General features: G+C 39.8%; 2 protein-coding genes across 2 annotated transcripts; one reads left to right on the top strand and one right to left on the bottom strand.

Annotated features, from left to right (window-relative positions):
• Positions 1-5,970: 5,970 nt before the first annotated feature.
• Positions 5,971-15,312, top strand: entpd6 (ectonucleoside triphosphate diphosphohydrolase 6). Its single transcript, XM_067236516.1, has 14 exons — positions 5,971-6,181; positions 6,657-6,991; positions 7,782-7,858; positions 8,039-8,182; positions 9,163-9,238; positions 11,557-11,592; positions 12,086-12,174; positions 12,772-12,851; positions 13,299-13,363; positions 13,932-14,033; positions 14,188-14,328; positions 14,470-14,526; positions 14,638-14,750; positions 14,908-15,312. Exons 2-14 carry the CDS (start codon positions 6,736-6,738, stop codon positions 14,989-14,991), a joined length of 1,320 nt encoding a protein of 439 aa, XP_067092617.1. The 5' UTR covers positions 5,971-6,181; positions 6,657-6,735; the 3' UTR covers positions 14,992-15,312.
• A 187-nt stretch (positions 15,313-15,499) lies between these two features.
• Positions 15,500-16,288, bottom strand: LOC136943381 (barrier-to-autointegration factor-like). Its single transcript, XM_067236666.1, has 2 exons — positions 16,001-16,288; positions 15,500-15,848 (listed from the first exon to the last, which is right to left on the bottom strand). Exons 1-2 carry the CDS (start codon positions 16,124-16,126, stop codon positions 15,702-15,704), a joined length of 273 nt encoding a protein of 90 aa, XP_067092767.1. The 5' UTR covers positions 16,127-16,288; the 3' UTR covers positions 15,500-15,701.
• Between the last annotated feature and the right edge of the window lie 74 nt (positions 16,289-16,362).

The following is a 16,362-nucleotide window of genomic DNA, read 5'->3' as shown; positions in this document are numbered from 1 at the left end:
CATTTGACTAAAGGAGGACGAGTGCCTCAGCTTGGCCTCAATAATTCATCCTCTGTAATGCATTAAGTGATTTGATTCCCCAGGTCATTGCAGTAATCATGTAATGTAAGTGAAAAACAATAAAATTAACAGGTTATCAGGAAATTAAGTGAGGACAATGAATGGAAAGTGGGATAGTGGTCAGACAACTTAAATGTAGCTGTGTCTGTAATGATCCACTTGGAATCCAAAGCTGCCAAAGGAAAGTACTTCAAATGAAGACCACATCTTACGGTATTAACATTCACTCTTGACACCAAGGTGAGAAAAAAGTATTTGGCTCTTTAGATTTCCTTGAGTAAAGTTTTACAGTGCACATAATAATTGCAACCACTTTTCACAAATCTGATTGAAACAGATTGACCAGTGATTTTTTGGCTGTCATTGTTCTGATATTAAGAGGTCACCAAAACTGTGACTGGCTTTACATATATACAAATAATCTGTAATCCAGGTTTGCTGCAATTGTTTGCATAAGAGATCTATCTTTTTTTAATATTTTATGTTTTCATAGTAAATCATGTCTGATTAAACTTGGAAGGTTTTATTGCTGCCTTTTTCACTGCCGCTTATTTGATCAAACATGTTTGCTGACTTTAACGCTAGCCTGTGCATGTGACAAGGATTTGAGTCTCCTTAACCCGAGTCCCCACCCATTAATGATTTTGAACGCAGTGGCCAAGAAAAGCTATCTTTACACACAGTACAGAGTGGTGATGGCAGAGGAGGGACTAAAAGCGACATTAGAAACTTCAACCAATCAAGTCAATATTAATTGAGAGGACAATGAATAATGTATTTACGTCTGGAACTGTGTCAAACTAAGCTCCTTCATAAACTTCAATGAATATATTTCAATTCTGAATTAATTAATTAATTGTGAAACTTGTAGTTATTGAGTGAATTGGCCAATTCTAGATATCCAACATAAGTAGTGTACATGTTATGATCAATATGCAATACAGGCTTATAAATAAATAAATAAAACATATTGTGTAGATTTTCATATAAGACCACTGATTCTGAACCCTATAGAAATCTATAAAAATGTAGGGTGCTATTTAAATATGTGACTTAATATGTTTTCTCGTTTTATAATTAAAGTGATGGATCAAACTGGGGATGTAACCAATTACCTTGTCCTCACTTTAATTGACATACAATTGTTAGTAATATGTCTGTTTAGTCAGTATGACTTAAAGGGGCATTCCAATTGCAAGAACCGTGTGATAATGTGAATGTAGAGGACTGAAATATTTATCTTGACTTCTAGTAACTTTTGTGGGACATTAAATGCAGCATTAAATGCCTCTTCCTCATTGCTATGTACACTGCATCTGGTCCATGCTCACAGCCTAGCTCAAGCTGAACATTAAATACTTTTGGAGTGTAAAGCCTAGAAAAGGCCTGTTGAAAATGGTCAAACACCAAACAATGAAGCAGTTGTCGTCAGCAAAGTGAGGACAGAAGGTAACATGATGACAGAGAATGTTGGAAACGACAATTTACCTTTAACAACTTAAAACGTAAGAGGTTTTTACCTTTGGAGGTTCTTAAATTGCTGTTTTGAATGTTTGTTTAGCCAAATTATTAGTAAATTGAGCGCACTCCTTAAAATTAAACAACTAGAACATGTCAGCCACCTGGCCTTATCCAGCTGCATTATCTGCCATGTGAAGACAGTATGAAAAAGAAATTTTGCGGAACCAGGCTGTGAGCAAGCATGATTGTGTTTTGATGTGAAAAAACATAATTGTATTTGGTTCAACGTCTGGTGGGGGTATCTTGAAAGATAAAGCCCCTTTTGGACGTTGGGCCATCGGCCTAAGAAGGCACTGGACAAGGGATTTGTCAGAATTTTGATAATTTCTTCCTTTTTTCAATTTATTAAACAATGTCTACAGATTAGCCAGCATTATCAGAACACATCAAATAAAGAAAATTGCATTAAATTATCCCATTAATATTATTATAGTACCCTTGCATGCACTCCCTTAAATCATTATATAATGAATCAAAGTGGTATTACCCACTTATCCTTTTTATTCCCCATCTATAAAGAACCTGCGCTAGTGTATGAAAATTGGATTGGAGCTGCATAATGCAATCGCTTGACAAATGAAACATTAGATATACAGAACTTCAATAGCAATACCATAGACAAAGGGCATTTGAGGTGCAAGTGATTTAAAAACATGCTATTTTTAGAACACTCACACAGTGTATATTTCGAGTTTGCAGATAATATAAAGCACTTTAATAAAGTAATATTTGTTAACATGTTTTAAATACCAAAAAATATTCTCAATATCAGGATGGCACCTTGTCATTTAAAATAGGATTTAGCCATACAAATGTCATTGCAAGTTTTGTTATAAGGTTTTCATGTCTACGTTGACCAAAGGAGTTAAATAAAAATTTAAAAAACTCTCAGACACATTTCTTTATGACACGTGTATCAATTGAACTTCTTCTTACTCACCCATTCGTCTACTGGTCAAAAATAATAATCCGCAAACTACTATGTTTGGCTGATAACAATGTGGCAGTATATCAAAAACATGTGATTCTATAAAAGGGATTATTAAGAAATCATTTGAGGGATTTATGATATAATTCCATGTAAGTATATTAGAATAATAATTAATAGAAGATTGCACTTTCATCTTCTAAATCAGGATTCTCTTTGGATTAGAAGACTCAGTATGGACATCTGGACTGAGATACCTTATTTCCTAGAGATCAAATCTAGTCTTTTCCTAAGAAGAAAGTGTTAGCCAGTAAATGAGATCAAACAAGAAAAAGGACATGACAGTGAATGTACAAAACATGTACATGACAATCACCTCAGATACATTCCTCAATCATTAGGATTGCACTGTATTTCAGAATGGCAGAGGAAAGGCAAGAGTCTTGCTGAGGTGATTCTAACCGTCAACCCTTGTGTCCTCAGACTGACATTCCATCCACTCTTTAAGATGTCATAAAACATAAAAAACAAAAAACATATATTGGGTTATTAACCCTAAACATCATGAGAATTATTAATAAAAAATTGATTTCAATAGGTTTTTCAATAGGATTTTATTCTTCTAAGTTGAATACATGTCATCTCAACTGATGGTAGACTGTCCTTATTAAATGTACAGCAGGTTGTGGCTTCTCCTGAGGATATGTGTATTTAGAACAACAAACAGGAGCGGGATTAGACAACTGCTTGGTTCTATGAAGGAGATTAAGGGGTTTTCTTCTGTGGACTATTTCCAGGGCTTAACCTAACTATTCATACTGGAGACTTACCATTAGAAACACAGAAATGATCAAACACACAACCATAAGAAATGCAAACTCATCTAACATACCTTTAAAATTAGGACATTTTGACCAAGTTTAGTTTATTTCGTTTATTTTTACAGGGACAGTGCACATTAATCAACGTTTCAGTAAAAGTGCCGGTTTTAGCCAGCTGGCTAATTTTCAACCGCAGTCCCTGGGCAGTTGAAATTCTTCTTCATTTTGTATGGTGTTACACTAATGTTCAATATACATTGTAGCACTCTCTTATACTCTGTGTCAAGATGATTCATCAGTTAGTGGATTTTGAAAAAAAAAAAAGTGGTTTTGGAGTTATTCAGAATCAGACATCTAAAGATTAGCGTGAACCAGTTTCTTTAAATGTGGGAAAGTAAATGAACACACATCAATCCAAATATGGAAGCCTTCCCAAAAACGTGAGCTTTTCTTGATGACATCTTTTGCATTGAGGTGGTACAGTTCTGTAGCAGGATAAACATGAGCTAACATGGGACTCCTTCTGAAAGGACAACTGATACACAGTGGTGGTATCATAGGCAGAATTTAACTATACTTACTCTTTACATATGTGTACAGTGTATTATGGTGTTCCATACTGATTAGTAATATTATACAAATACAACCAAGAGGTGCAAGACACCGTTAGACGAAACATGAGCAGTACCACTGCTATGGGGAGAGGACAAGCAGAGGGAATCTCTCCTCGCCAAACAATAGTAGTGCCTCGCTTAACTTACGATGGATTAGTCATCTTTCCATTGAAAGTGCCCACTTAATGATCTGATGTCATTGTTTTAAATGTCATTTGCATATAAATCTCTGGGCAGATTAGAATTCCCTCAACATGGTTTGGATGCTACCATCATCATTATTAAAATGTTTGCTTGAGGAGGACGATTACAGAACCATTACGCAGGTTGTCTGACCCACAAACTGATAAAAAGCTATTAGAGGCTTATAGATTAAATACAGAGATGAAACTATCCTTTCACTCTGTCACGTCAAGTGCACTGTCAAAGCCCAAGTATATCCAGGGAAAATATTTGCAGGAGAATGAGAAAGGAGTCAGTCTGCTAGCATCCACGATGTCATCCTTTTTTCTTGAAGGAAAGGATTGAGTATCAATTGAGGAAGTAAAAAAATATATATAAGAATCCTGACCTTGTTCAGGAGTTTGAATTGTTGGTTTTTCATCCCTACGCTCCAATACAACTCTTCTGAGTGATTATGGGAAATTTAGCACAAAAGAGCCTGCAAACCGCCACTTAACAAATTAATTGCACTAGACAATGCACACCGTAGGCCACTGATTCTGGATGACCCAGGGGGGTGTGATCTTTTGTGCTGAGACTGTTGATGGGCATCTGTAATGACTGGTAGAGATACAATGGGTCTACTCATGTGTATGCGTTTGGAGAGAGGGAGACCAAGTGTGCAACAGTTTGAGGGTACGGCTGCTCCCCCCCCCCCTTTCTGCCAATATTTATCTGTGACAAGAGAGAAAGGATTCTGTGGCAGTCGGCCCCTCAGAACCTTGTGGCCTGCACACATACACACACAATACAAACATATGGCCTTTTCACAGCGTCCTCGACATCTGCAGACACTTTGAATAAGGAACTCTAATTGAATATCTACAAACTCATCACCAGCTCCCTTTTATATTCCCTAGGGCCCTCTGTGTACATAATTTATTGGTTGATATGTGTATGAGCGTGTGAGTGTGTGTGTGCACGCGTGGGGATATGGATAAGTGGGCGTAGCCTGTGTGCATGAGAAAGCTTCCCAAAGAACACAGATTGGCCCATATATCAAGCCTAATGATCGTTAATTGAGGTAATGAATAGAGTATCAAGGGTTGCTGCCACAGGCTGGTAAACTTTAACAAAACTATTGATTGTTGGAGATAGAGGTACCTCTGACACGAGCTAGCCAGAGGCAGACCAACTGGTGCCATATTGTCAACAAGAACAATGTGAATGTAATTGGCTTCTATGTCTCTCTTTCAAAAAAAGGAGGGAAACGCTGAAGTAAAGAAATAAAATATAGGCTACTAGACATTTCGAAAGCATGCTTCCATTATTGATTCCTTCTTACAAAATAATATTTTTGCAACACATTACATTTCTGTTCCCAATCCAAACATATCCGTATACAAATGCAGAATAAATCTAAAGGTTTTGCTTGAATTTAAGGAAACTTTGCTGACAATGTTTGCACCGGTAAGGAGCAAAACTATAGCTGATTTAGGTTAGGCCTACATTTTCCTGTATTATTTACTGCAAGAAAATTCATTCATTTTCTTACCACAAAAATGATTATATTAAAGCTGATTGGGGCGCAGATATTTTGGATAGTGAGTGTATATTACGTTATTGTTTCATTTGTCGGTACACTTGAAACAACAAATTGTAGAGTTGGCCTACAATAGGCATAACTCTATTGCAGGCTGTCTATTATGATCTAGTTTTCAGCAGCATACACCTTTAAATAAGCCTACATGAATGTTCAGTGGCTTGATCTACTATTTACTTTCATAATTGATCGTAAAACAGAAGAACAATGTCTTTGTTTGCCTAAACAACTGCCCTGTGCTGACGTGATCGCTTCTCGCCAGCTTTTTTCCGTCTCACGCCACATCATCACGGAGCACGTAGTCGTGACGTAATCAAAGAGAGACTTGAGTTGAGGTTTTAAAGATCTGAAAATTTATGGTACATACATGCATGGTTATCGTATTCATAATTTAACCAAAATGTTAAGAAGTCAAGTGGAAAATATCTGAAGAATCTACAATGGGATCGTTGTCAGAATAAGTGGCTCTGAGGTATGTCAAATATTTGTTTTGTTGTCCTCCAGCTAGCGTTATTGGCACATTGGCCAAGTTATGTTAGCCGATACTGTGTAGCTTGCAAGAGCTTGTTTCAGTTACATCTCAGACAGCCTTGTCTTGTATTACATCATAAAACAATTTATTGTAGTTTCTTAGTAAGATATTAGAAAACCATCAATTTCTTTCAAAGGAGCCAACTGTCACACAGTCAGAAGTTATGCAACTATTAACCAGTCTTTGATCATTAACTGTTAATCTTATGCTAGGGTGAATGAAAAGGTAAAGTATTAGTCCATTCACTAGCTTGTCAACGTTTAGTTACAGTATACTCTTCCAAGTTTCACGCCTCTCCATAATGTAATATTAATACACAATGTACCAGCCAATTAGCTAGTAGGACCAGTGTGTCTAATTGATGACTCAGCTACTTGATCATCTTTTGTCAACCTTTTCTCTGTCTCTTGTATAGAAAGAGCAGCGGCTTTCAGCCCTGACTGCATATAGACCTGTATGGAAACACAGAATGTGCCTTTCACACATCATTGACCATGAGGATACCAAAGTTGGCCAGTGTCTTTGTCTTTGTGGCCTGCCTGATGGCCTACCTCATGTTCGTCAAGCGCCATTATGACGGTGTTAGGCCAGCAGTCTCCAAGCTGCCTCCTCTCTTCCACTCCATAACCGGCAGTAACAACAGACCCACCCAGGATGTGGTCAGTGGACGTTTCCAGTATGGGGTCATGTTTGATGCTGGGAGCACAGGAACAAGGATCCACATCTTCAAGTTTAAAGTGGAGCACAATGGTACGGTATAATGTGGAGATATTAATGTCACACAGCCTGCATAAATGTAAGTTAATAGGTTGTGAGCTCATTGTCATTGTGTAAGCCTAAATGCAAAAACTTGATCCTCAGATGTCTTTACTAAAAGGGATGTTTACTCCAGTGTTCTATCCAAAATACATTTTTACCGATGCACATATACAGTAGATTAAGCTTCTGAGATTAACATGCGTCTACATCTTAAATTGTGCACTTGAAAAGTAGATCTCCAAACTCAGCATTTGGAAAAGCCATGTAAAGAAGGAAATGTATTAATTACCAGATTTGAATCCATGTGAAACAAGTGAAGCTTTCAGGCTTAATTTACAGGATGGGCTTGATGATACATGAGGAAAATGCACACATATTCAAAATTCTATTTCAAGACCTCTTGTTATTAGGCTTATGCATTAGATATCAGGAACGCTTGGAAAAAGTTTTTGTAAAGCTTCCCGAAATGGCTTAGTTATGGCATTTTTACATTAAGCTAAATCACATAAGTGCTGTTTTGGCTTTATTGTTAAACCCATGAATGCACATTCTAATGGCTAGCAACAACCTGCTATTAATGTTGACACAATCCTCATTATTTGTAGCAAGAGGCCCGGAGCATCAAAAAAGGCATGAAAATAGAAGACCATTACTGACACAGTGAGGACTTCTGTGTAACCTTGTCTCACTACCGTGGATCCATTAGATCAGTGTCTGCGCGGTTGTGTTGCCGACATCACTGCAATTGTCTTCAACTTTCGCTGTTTTGTGTCTTTCACAGAGGCTCCGAAATTGGCACACGAGACATTTAAAGCGATCAAGCCAGGTTTATCTGCTTATGCTGATGACCCAGATAAGGTAGTCACTGGTATCACACACCTGACCAAATCCACAATTTTCACATTTTGAGTGAATTTCCCTGACATTTTAAGACAATCAATTTCTTAGGAAGTGATCATGCTTTTTGGCATGGATTAATGCATCCTTATTGTATTATTACACTTATCTGGGTCATCTTACGTTTGAGGTTTATTTCAGTGTAAAGCAGGGATCCTGGAGCTTCTGAAGGTGGCAGAGGGTACTGTGCCCTCCTCCGCCTGGAACAACACTCCTCTGGTCCTTAAAGCCACCGCAGGACTCCGGCTCCTGCCTGGAGAGAAGGCTACTCATCTACTGGAACGGGTATGTGGGACCAGGCACCTATGACACTGAACACTCCAGTTAGCATGAGATGTTCTTGACTTGGTCGCTGTGTTTATTCTTTAGCCAAGACTTGTCTGCTAGCCAAATAATAGACAAGTCTCATATAGTAGCTCTATAGGTACTATATTCTGCCTATTGCTCAACAACATATTGGACTTTGCTTAGTATTTTGGGAACATAACTATTGATGACATTGAACTGTTGGCAGCCCTCATAGATATCAGCCATGCAGTTGCATAATTACCTTTATTACCTATACGTGTATGTAACCTATGTCAGGTGCAAGGCCTTCAGCTTAATTCAGTTGAACAACTACTATGATGTAATTGTAGGCTTGTTTAACCTGTTTGTACACACCTTATGTCTTGTCCTGTCTTCCTTATTGCAGAATGCTGTTAGACACACCTATACAGTTTAACTGAAGTCGTCAGTCGTTAAGTTAACTGAAATCCCTCACTAGTGTACAACACCGACTGGAAGTCAGGACGATATACAATGGATGCATGTGGTAATAGGGGGCTGAAGGTTGGAGAGACGTGTGATCAACCAGGCGATCCCCGTGTCTTTACCCGTGTCGCACAGGGTTTCTCATTGGTCCGAGCACTATCCATGACTGTATAGTTTTTTTTTTACTATTGAAGTGTCATATAATCCCATATGGGAGGGGCCACAAAGTGGCAAGACAGGAACATGTAATATTCATTCATTGTTCTTTATACTGCGACGTGGCAGGCACTCCAGTTCCCTGGCCCAGCTCCATGTTTTCATCCCTTCCTTGAAGATGTTGCATAATACGTGGCCTAATGGCAGTGGTGCTGTTTGTATGTGAAGCATATACTGTATATAATGTACTGAACACATGTGCTTTCCAAAGGGAATTACGTCATAAATCCTGTGTAAAAGAACATATTTTAAATGCATATTTACAAAGGTTTTCTGGAATTGTCCCCTCTGTGTAGGTGAGGGAGGTCTTCCAGCAGTCTTCATTTCTGTCCCGGGACGACAGTGTGTCCATCATGGACGGCACAGATGAAGGTAGGTCTTATCCAGGCAGACAACTGTTCCCCCAGCAGCCATTGCCTTTCATAATGCTCCAAGACGTCTTCACTTATAGAATGAACTTTGGGTTGATGATTTCCATGCATTTCCGGACACTATTAATAGTTTCCGGGTACATCAAAAACCCAGTCCAGTGCCCGGCTGAAAACGTCAAAATCCTTTTTTCTCTTATCTTCAGTAGCCGGCTGTCCTTGTCCTCTTGGACAGAAAGCTATTTAGAGTTTTCTAAATCTCTTATAGGATAACATGGAAAGTTAAGGGTTTTAAAGAAGACTATACCACAGGGAAAAATCTTTGGGGATAAGTTACAAGGATTTCATATCTTTGTTCGTGTGCTTTGCGAGTGAATCTAGATGAATCTCTGATTTCCCCAATGCACTCTGCTGCTGGACGTTGGAGATTACAGCACAACAAGCAGAAAACATGTCAATCTCCTCTCTATGACTACTAACAGACAGACAACTGTAGAGTGTAGAAGTATGGGGTTTGGCTAGAGGCGACCGCTATCCACAGTATGAGGACCACAGCTGCCCTATCAGAGTTCAGTATTACAGTGGGTCAAGAAGTAGGTCAAAGCCCACTTTTGTCCATTATCCAGAGGTACCACCCATATCCAGCTGTTGGATTCCAACGCCATTGTGGTTACCGGCCCAGCAGTCACCCCATCATCTCTCAGCCATAGCAGTGGACACCGATGCTCTAATACAATTGTTGGCTTTACAGAGGGATAAGATATACATCGTTTTATTGTGTGTATGTGTGTTTTTTTCCCCTGCATTTTTGATGTAGGCGGAGCACAAAGCAATACATGAGATATTTTAATCCAATCCAAAGTAGTTCATACAAGCAATTACGGGCATAAAGGATAATGTTCCGTTTAATCTGGGCAAACCGATTATCCACTATTCGTTTCTGAGGCTGAAAACGTTGCGTCTTCTTACCCCACGTCTGTCAGCATGTTACAGTGGCCCTGACCTCTCAAAAAGTGCCATTTATGATTACTGAATTACTTTTGCAACTTCAATTGCTGTCGGGCCCAATGGTGCCTTTGGCTTAATTCCTGAACTAATGCTTCACTCCCTCTCGATCCGTAAACGGATTTCACCTATTATCAGTTATATTTCTGTGGCTGTCACTCCGGATGCTTATCCTAGCTGAGATTACTTTGGCTTCTCTGAATTGAAACGACTTATTGTTAATGCATAAACCTAAGTGGTGTTTGGGGAAGCAGGGGAGATAAAGAGGACTGAATGAGGGGTGGCCAAGTGCCTGGGTTGGCTCCATCCTTATGACGACACTTTTTTGTCCCATTCTTTGTTTGTTTGTAAATAGCTTCTTATCATCCTACTAAAGTTTAAGACATTTACCCTATATGGCCAATGATATGTAGTAGTCAGGGAGTCAGGTGGCTGAGTGGTTAGGGAATCGGGCTAGTAATCTGAAGGTTGTTGGTTCGATTCCCGGTTGTGTCAAATGACGTTGTGTCCTTGGGCAAGGCACTTCACCCTACTTGCCTCGGGGAGAATGTCCCTGTACTTACTGTAAGTCACTCTGGATAAGAGCGTCTACTAAATGACTAAATGTAAAGTAATGTAAATGTAGTACAGTGACAGTCCATAAGGCTGGACCCATTTACTGTGTTGGTGACCAGACAAAAACAACTTACTAATACGGTCTTGTCAAAGGCACAAACACAAGCAATGGACTTGTATGAACAAAAATGAAACTTAAATTCACAATAGATTTCAATGCCATCTATACAACCATGATCAGCTGTACTCATATGAAGGATATGTTTTATTACTGCAAACTCAAGATGCACTTGTTCCGATACTTACACTGTATTTAGGAATGATTTGCTGGACCTGATGTTAGTTTCCTCCAGGATCACAAATGACTCTTATTGAGAGACTTGTTGCTCTTGTTGGTTAGTTGTAACTGATTTAAAATTCTTGTACTCGCTGCAAAATATATTATTGTTGCTTGTTTTTTTCTACAGGTACACTCTTGCACTTTTGAGGTTTATGTTGTTTAATTGTAACTTGTTTAACTACATGCTCTTGTGGTTCTGGCCTTTTGGCACTAATTAGATTTTTCACAATGTATGCTTCATGTTTTGGCTACCCGCAATGTTTGGGGCTGTCTTGTTGTTATGATCAGTGACCTATGCACTTTTGTAAAGCTCTCTCTTGGAAGTCGCTTTGGATAAAAGCGTCTGCTATATGAATACATGTAAATGTAAACTGTTGTGTACTGTGTGTTTAGTGGTTAACTTCTTTTCCCCTTTTCTACAGGAATCTCTGCTTGGATTACTGTCAACTTCCTCCTCGGTAAGCTGACATACAGTATAGTATCGGCTGATTTCACATCATTTATCAATCATGGAAAAAGACCCTTCATATAAAGAGATAAGCTTGTTCTTAATGAGATTAGATTGAATAGTTAGTCAAGAAATAGCAGAAAGGCATTTTGGAACTGAAAGATGGTCTAGAACATTTGCAAAATAAGAGTTAGCATGTTATTTGCATAGTCATAGTGCATATAGTATAACTGTATCATTGTTGACAGTGTTGTCATGACATTAGGTTGAACCAGAGGACAGGGCAGCCTGTGGTGACCCTGCCACCTTCATCTTCAGGGGCCTGGCCTAAAACTCAGTGTTCAATTCAGGCTTAATTCTTCAGGACATAAATACAGAACACCATCAAATGAGATGAATCGGAACGAGATATTCTGATTACCTGTTATTGGATTACCATAGTCGCTGCCCTCCTTGTGGACTAACTGGCATTGCCCATCCCAACCCCTACCAATTCTCTGCAGGGGGTCTCCATGGTTTGGACACGCCCACTGTGGGTATGCTTGATTTGGGCGGAGGCTCCACCCAGATCACCTTCTCCCCACAGGATGAGGTAAGTAGGGCTCAGAACCAGATAGATGGCACACGCTAGGCCGCAGTCCACTCCCCGGTCCCTTTCCGCCCCCCCACCCCCCTCCACACCCAAATAATGAAGCCAGATCTCTTCTCTAAATCAACACAAACTACCGGGATGGCCTCCCATCTTAGGGCTTAATCCGCAAATGCCATGCTAATCCGAAAGGCCTGGTAAATAAACGTTGTCGGACATTAGGTTGCAATGGGATGGGGAGGTTTCTTGTTTCTTAACTAGGTCAGGCCTTGTACACGAGGGATTGAGGACCAATTTACCATGTCATTACATTGCTTCAAAGAGTTTAAACTCACCCGGGCAAGCCGTTGACGCCTTAGGGGTGAAATTGGTTTGCAGATTGCACTGGGATCACTTAGTTTTTTTTTCTCTCTTTTTCTCTTACGTAGATCCTTTTTTTTTTTTTTTGGTCCAACATCACCCTGTGATAGCTTGCTGTCTGTTGTGTAAACCCTGGTAACCCAGGAAAACCGTTGATTGTGACATTTTCTTTTTGTCTTTTATGTGACGATGTTCAAATTGAATGATGATATTTACAGGAGCGTATGCTTACCTTCCCAGAAAACCATCCAGACCTCGCCCTTCGACTACATAACATCATTTCAGATGTTCAACACTACCCACACGCTTTACTCACACAGGTACAATGAACAGTATTATTATATTCTGACAATTTATATTGTATTCTTCTTTGTGATCTCAAATACAAGACATATTAGTACCTTCCATATGTCAAGATATGCATTCCATATACATTTGGCGCCAAACTATTTCATGCTAAGCCCAGAAGCTGCTATAGCTGCTATATATATTCACAGTAGGGGGCCTCTTCCAGCTTTCCTGAAATGCAGCCCTTGTCCACCCCTTTTCAGAAGGGGGTTACACAACTGCACTGTTTTTAAAGGTTTTTATTGTACGATTCGCTGATCATGCAAAGTTGGGTTGCATGTTGCAAACACGGCCTCACTCTCTCTGATCATATCACTCTCACTGAGCACCCACACCAAGAGATTCAGCACTCCTCATCACTCGCTTTTCCCCCATGCCTGAGTGCCACCCACTAATTCTGCTCTGTCTCCCTCGCACAGCTACCTTGGGCTAGGCTTGATGTCGGCAAGACTAGCAGTCTTGGGAGGCATCGAAGGACAGCCTTGTATGTGTTTTTTTGAATTTGCTTTCATCTTTGCCTTTTTAAAGACCTTCCCCGCCCTGATAAATAAGCCATTATCTAATCTTTTAATAACATGGACCAAGATTAATTCCTTGCATGCCAGCTGTTGTTGTGATTTAGTTGATGCCTGGCTTTAAGAACGCCCATCAGCCCAGTGTCCCGGATGCAAGCCTCCGTGGGGATTTTCATTTTGTACACTTGGATTCTAATCAGATTTCTTTGTTTATGCACTTATTTGTTGTATAATGCATTTATTCTCAATTCTCCCTCTATGATTTTGAATGTGTTCATGGACCTGCTTAAGGGGACCACCAGATGTCAGTCAAAGTTATTTTAGAAGAATAAGGCTGTATTGTGGCAGTCTTACACATACAGTATTTCAAGCTATTGACTGGACTGGATCATCATTCCAGTGTTTGCATGTGTGTTTCATCCTATGACAAAATAGGAGTTTTTCTATGTACCTCATGTCCTACTGTTGTCATGTTGCCACCACAACTTGATGATAGTGTACTGTTCACTGGTCTGAAGTACATTCTGTCTTCAACAGCAGAGGGCAGCCTTGAGCTGGTGAGCCCATGCCTGGCGCCTGAATACTCTGGCCAATGGGAACACGCTGAGGTCAGGTATACTGTCAAGGGACAGAAAGCAGGTAGAGTATTTTCATGTGACTGATAATGATTGAACTTTCACATGAATAGGGGTGTTAGTGAACGAGTGATCTTAATTTTGGGTACTGTCACCTTTTGAGCAAACTGTTACATCCGAAGTCTTACGTTGTAGTATAAGTGTTGTTCCTGTTTCAGGCGAGCCTATATATGAAGCGTGTTTGAGGAAAGTAGAGAAGATGCTCTACAAGAAGGTGGAGAAAGCAGAAGAGGCCAAGGACATGGACTTTTATGCCTTCTCTTATTACTATGACAAGGCGGTGAACATGGGAGCTATAGGTAGGGACCGTGTTTGTCTGCAGAATATGATGAAGGGGATCAATAGGGACATTTCATGTCAATTCCTATGCACCTACATGTTTGACCTTAATGTTGCAATTGTGTTGCCACTGTTTTTCATTCATTTTGTCCATCAACTAGATGAGAAAGCGGGTGGAACCATAAGAGTCAGTGACTACATAGAAGCTGCCAAAAGAGGTGAGATAGTGCCCTCGTGATGTGAGTGTATGTAGGTGCACCCTCAAAGTTTTATTTTATTTTTTTTATGGAAAGTTTTGAGACCTTAATGCATGCCTTTCTTTCCCTTAGTATGCAACAAGATGGAGACTAGTCAAGCAGAGAAGCCGTTCCAGTGTCTCGATCTGACCTACATCTCCGTCCTACTACAGGAACTTGGCTTTCCCAAAGATAAAGTATTTAAGGTGAGGGCACAATGAAATCATTATTAGCCTTTTGTAGTGGGGTGTGCTCTGAGTTGGTGTCAGTTTACCTTGAGTCTGCATCAGTCTGAATTGTTTGCATCTGTTGAATATAACGGCATGGTGTCAGTATATATATTTATTTTTTCTTTTCTTGCAGCTTGCGAGGACCATTGATAATGTGGAAACTAGCTGGGCTCTCGGTGCCACGTTCCACTACATTGACTCCCTGCACAGAAAGTGAGCTGCCCACTGTCCAGCAGTCCTCCTCGTGTACATTGAAGAATCGATGCACACCATTAAGTATGCTCTGGGGAACAATGTTTATCCGAATGTAAGCGTCAGTCACTAAAGGCTGTTCCTTTTCCTGCTTTTAAATAGCAGGTATGAATGTGTTTTGTACTTTTGAAGGAATGTTTTAACTAATCAAGGTACTGGTGTAGTTTGAATAAGCATAACTGACATTTAAATATAAAATAAAGCTTACGGTATATATATTTATATATGATTAGTTGGTACTGTCCATTCTCCAATGTTCAGTTCAGAATAAACACATTTTTGTATTTACATATTTTTGGCCATTTCAGCTTTTTTTTTTGGAGAAAAGGGAGAGGGGGAATATATACGTGACCCGGACCTGAATCATACCCGGGCCTTGTGTGATGGTCTTACGTTTGGTGGTGCTCTTACCCAGTAAGCCACCAGGGCGCCCCAAAAATATACATAATTCTAACACAAATTAGCATCAACACTTTAATATTAGTCTTTTAATTCTACAACAAACTATTTTATAAAAACAATGGAATTATGGGACCAATTTGTCAGGTTAAACACCATGCATGTCAGTCATGACTTGAAACAGGCCATCTCCATTTAAATTATCCACCTTAATCATTGTATATATTTGTTTTACACAATAATGATCAGCTTGCTACAGGGCTCCTGTCCCCAGGCCTATAGGAAGGCATCACACCACTCCCCGAGGCACTGGGAACAGGAAGAAGCTTGTCTTGAGTTGGCCCCACTCGTGTCCTTCAGCCACTCTGTAAACAGCTCTACATCCTTTCTCAGCAGCAAGAACTGGCCCAGCACCACAAACGCCTGCGGATAAAATGATGCAGTTATCAAAAATGATGCAGGATTGGGAGGGGAAATGTAAGCCAAATTCACGACTCGACAAATGAATCAGCCATTTTCCCTACAAAAGTTTAGCAGGCTAGACAATCGGACACGTTTTAACCAAATCAACTCACTTTGTCAAAGCCTTGATCTTCAAGTTTCTTTCCCAGTACCTCTCCTATTCCTGACAGGGCATGAACCGGTTTGTCACCCATTGGTTCGGCAACAAAGTCCCTGTGCTTCTGTGAAGTGGTAGACATATTCGCTGAAGACCACAAATATCAGAACTTGAGTTATAAAACTCAAATTACACGGGGTGCTCAGGAAGACCACCAGCTGCTCAACAGAGTTGTCTAATTCAATCTAACCAAGTAATGGTAGGTTTCCTGATATTTAGCAATAGGACCTTTTATTTAAACGGTTTCTTGTTGACCAGGGGCCTATGTTGTATGCGTCTGACAAATATTTAACCTTGGTTTACCCTGAAATTGCAGCG

This window comes from Osmerus mordax, chromosome 5, assembly GCF_038355195.1.
Source record: "Osmerus mordax isolate fOsmMor3 chromosome 5, fOsmMor3.pri, whole genome shotgun sequence".
Lineage (NCBI taxonomy): Eukaryota > Metazoa > Chordata > Actinopteri > Osmeriformes > Osmeridae > Osmerus > Osmerus mordax.
The sequence above is the reverse complement of the archived record's forward strand: the minus strand, read 5'-3'. Positions and strand labels throughout refer to the sequence as shown.

Coding starts and splice junctions, on each gene's coding strand:
- entpd6 (XM_067236516.1), top strand. CDS start 6,736: ATGAGGATACCAAAGTTGGCCAGTGTCTTTGTCTTTGTGGCCTGCCTG. Junction 11,593..12,085: donor TACTGTCAACTTCCTCCTCG/GTAAGCTGACAT, acceptor AATTCTCTGCAG/GGGGTCTCCATGGTTTGGAC. Junction 14,034..14,187: donor TGTCAAGGGACAGAAAGCAG/GTAGAGTATTTT, acceptor TTCCTGTTTCAG/GCGAGCCTATATATGAAGCG.
- LOC136943381 (XM_067236666.1), bottom strand. CDS start 16,126: ATGTCTACCACTTCACAGAAGCACAGGGACTTTGTTGCCGAACCAATG. Junction 15,849..16,000: donor AAGATCAAGGCTTTGACAAA/GTGAGTTGATTT, acceptor TTTTATCCGCAG/GCGTTTGTGGTGCTGGGCCA.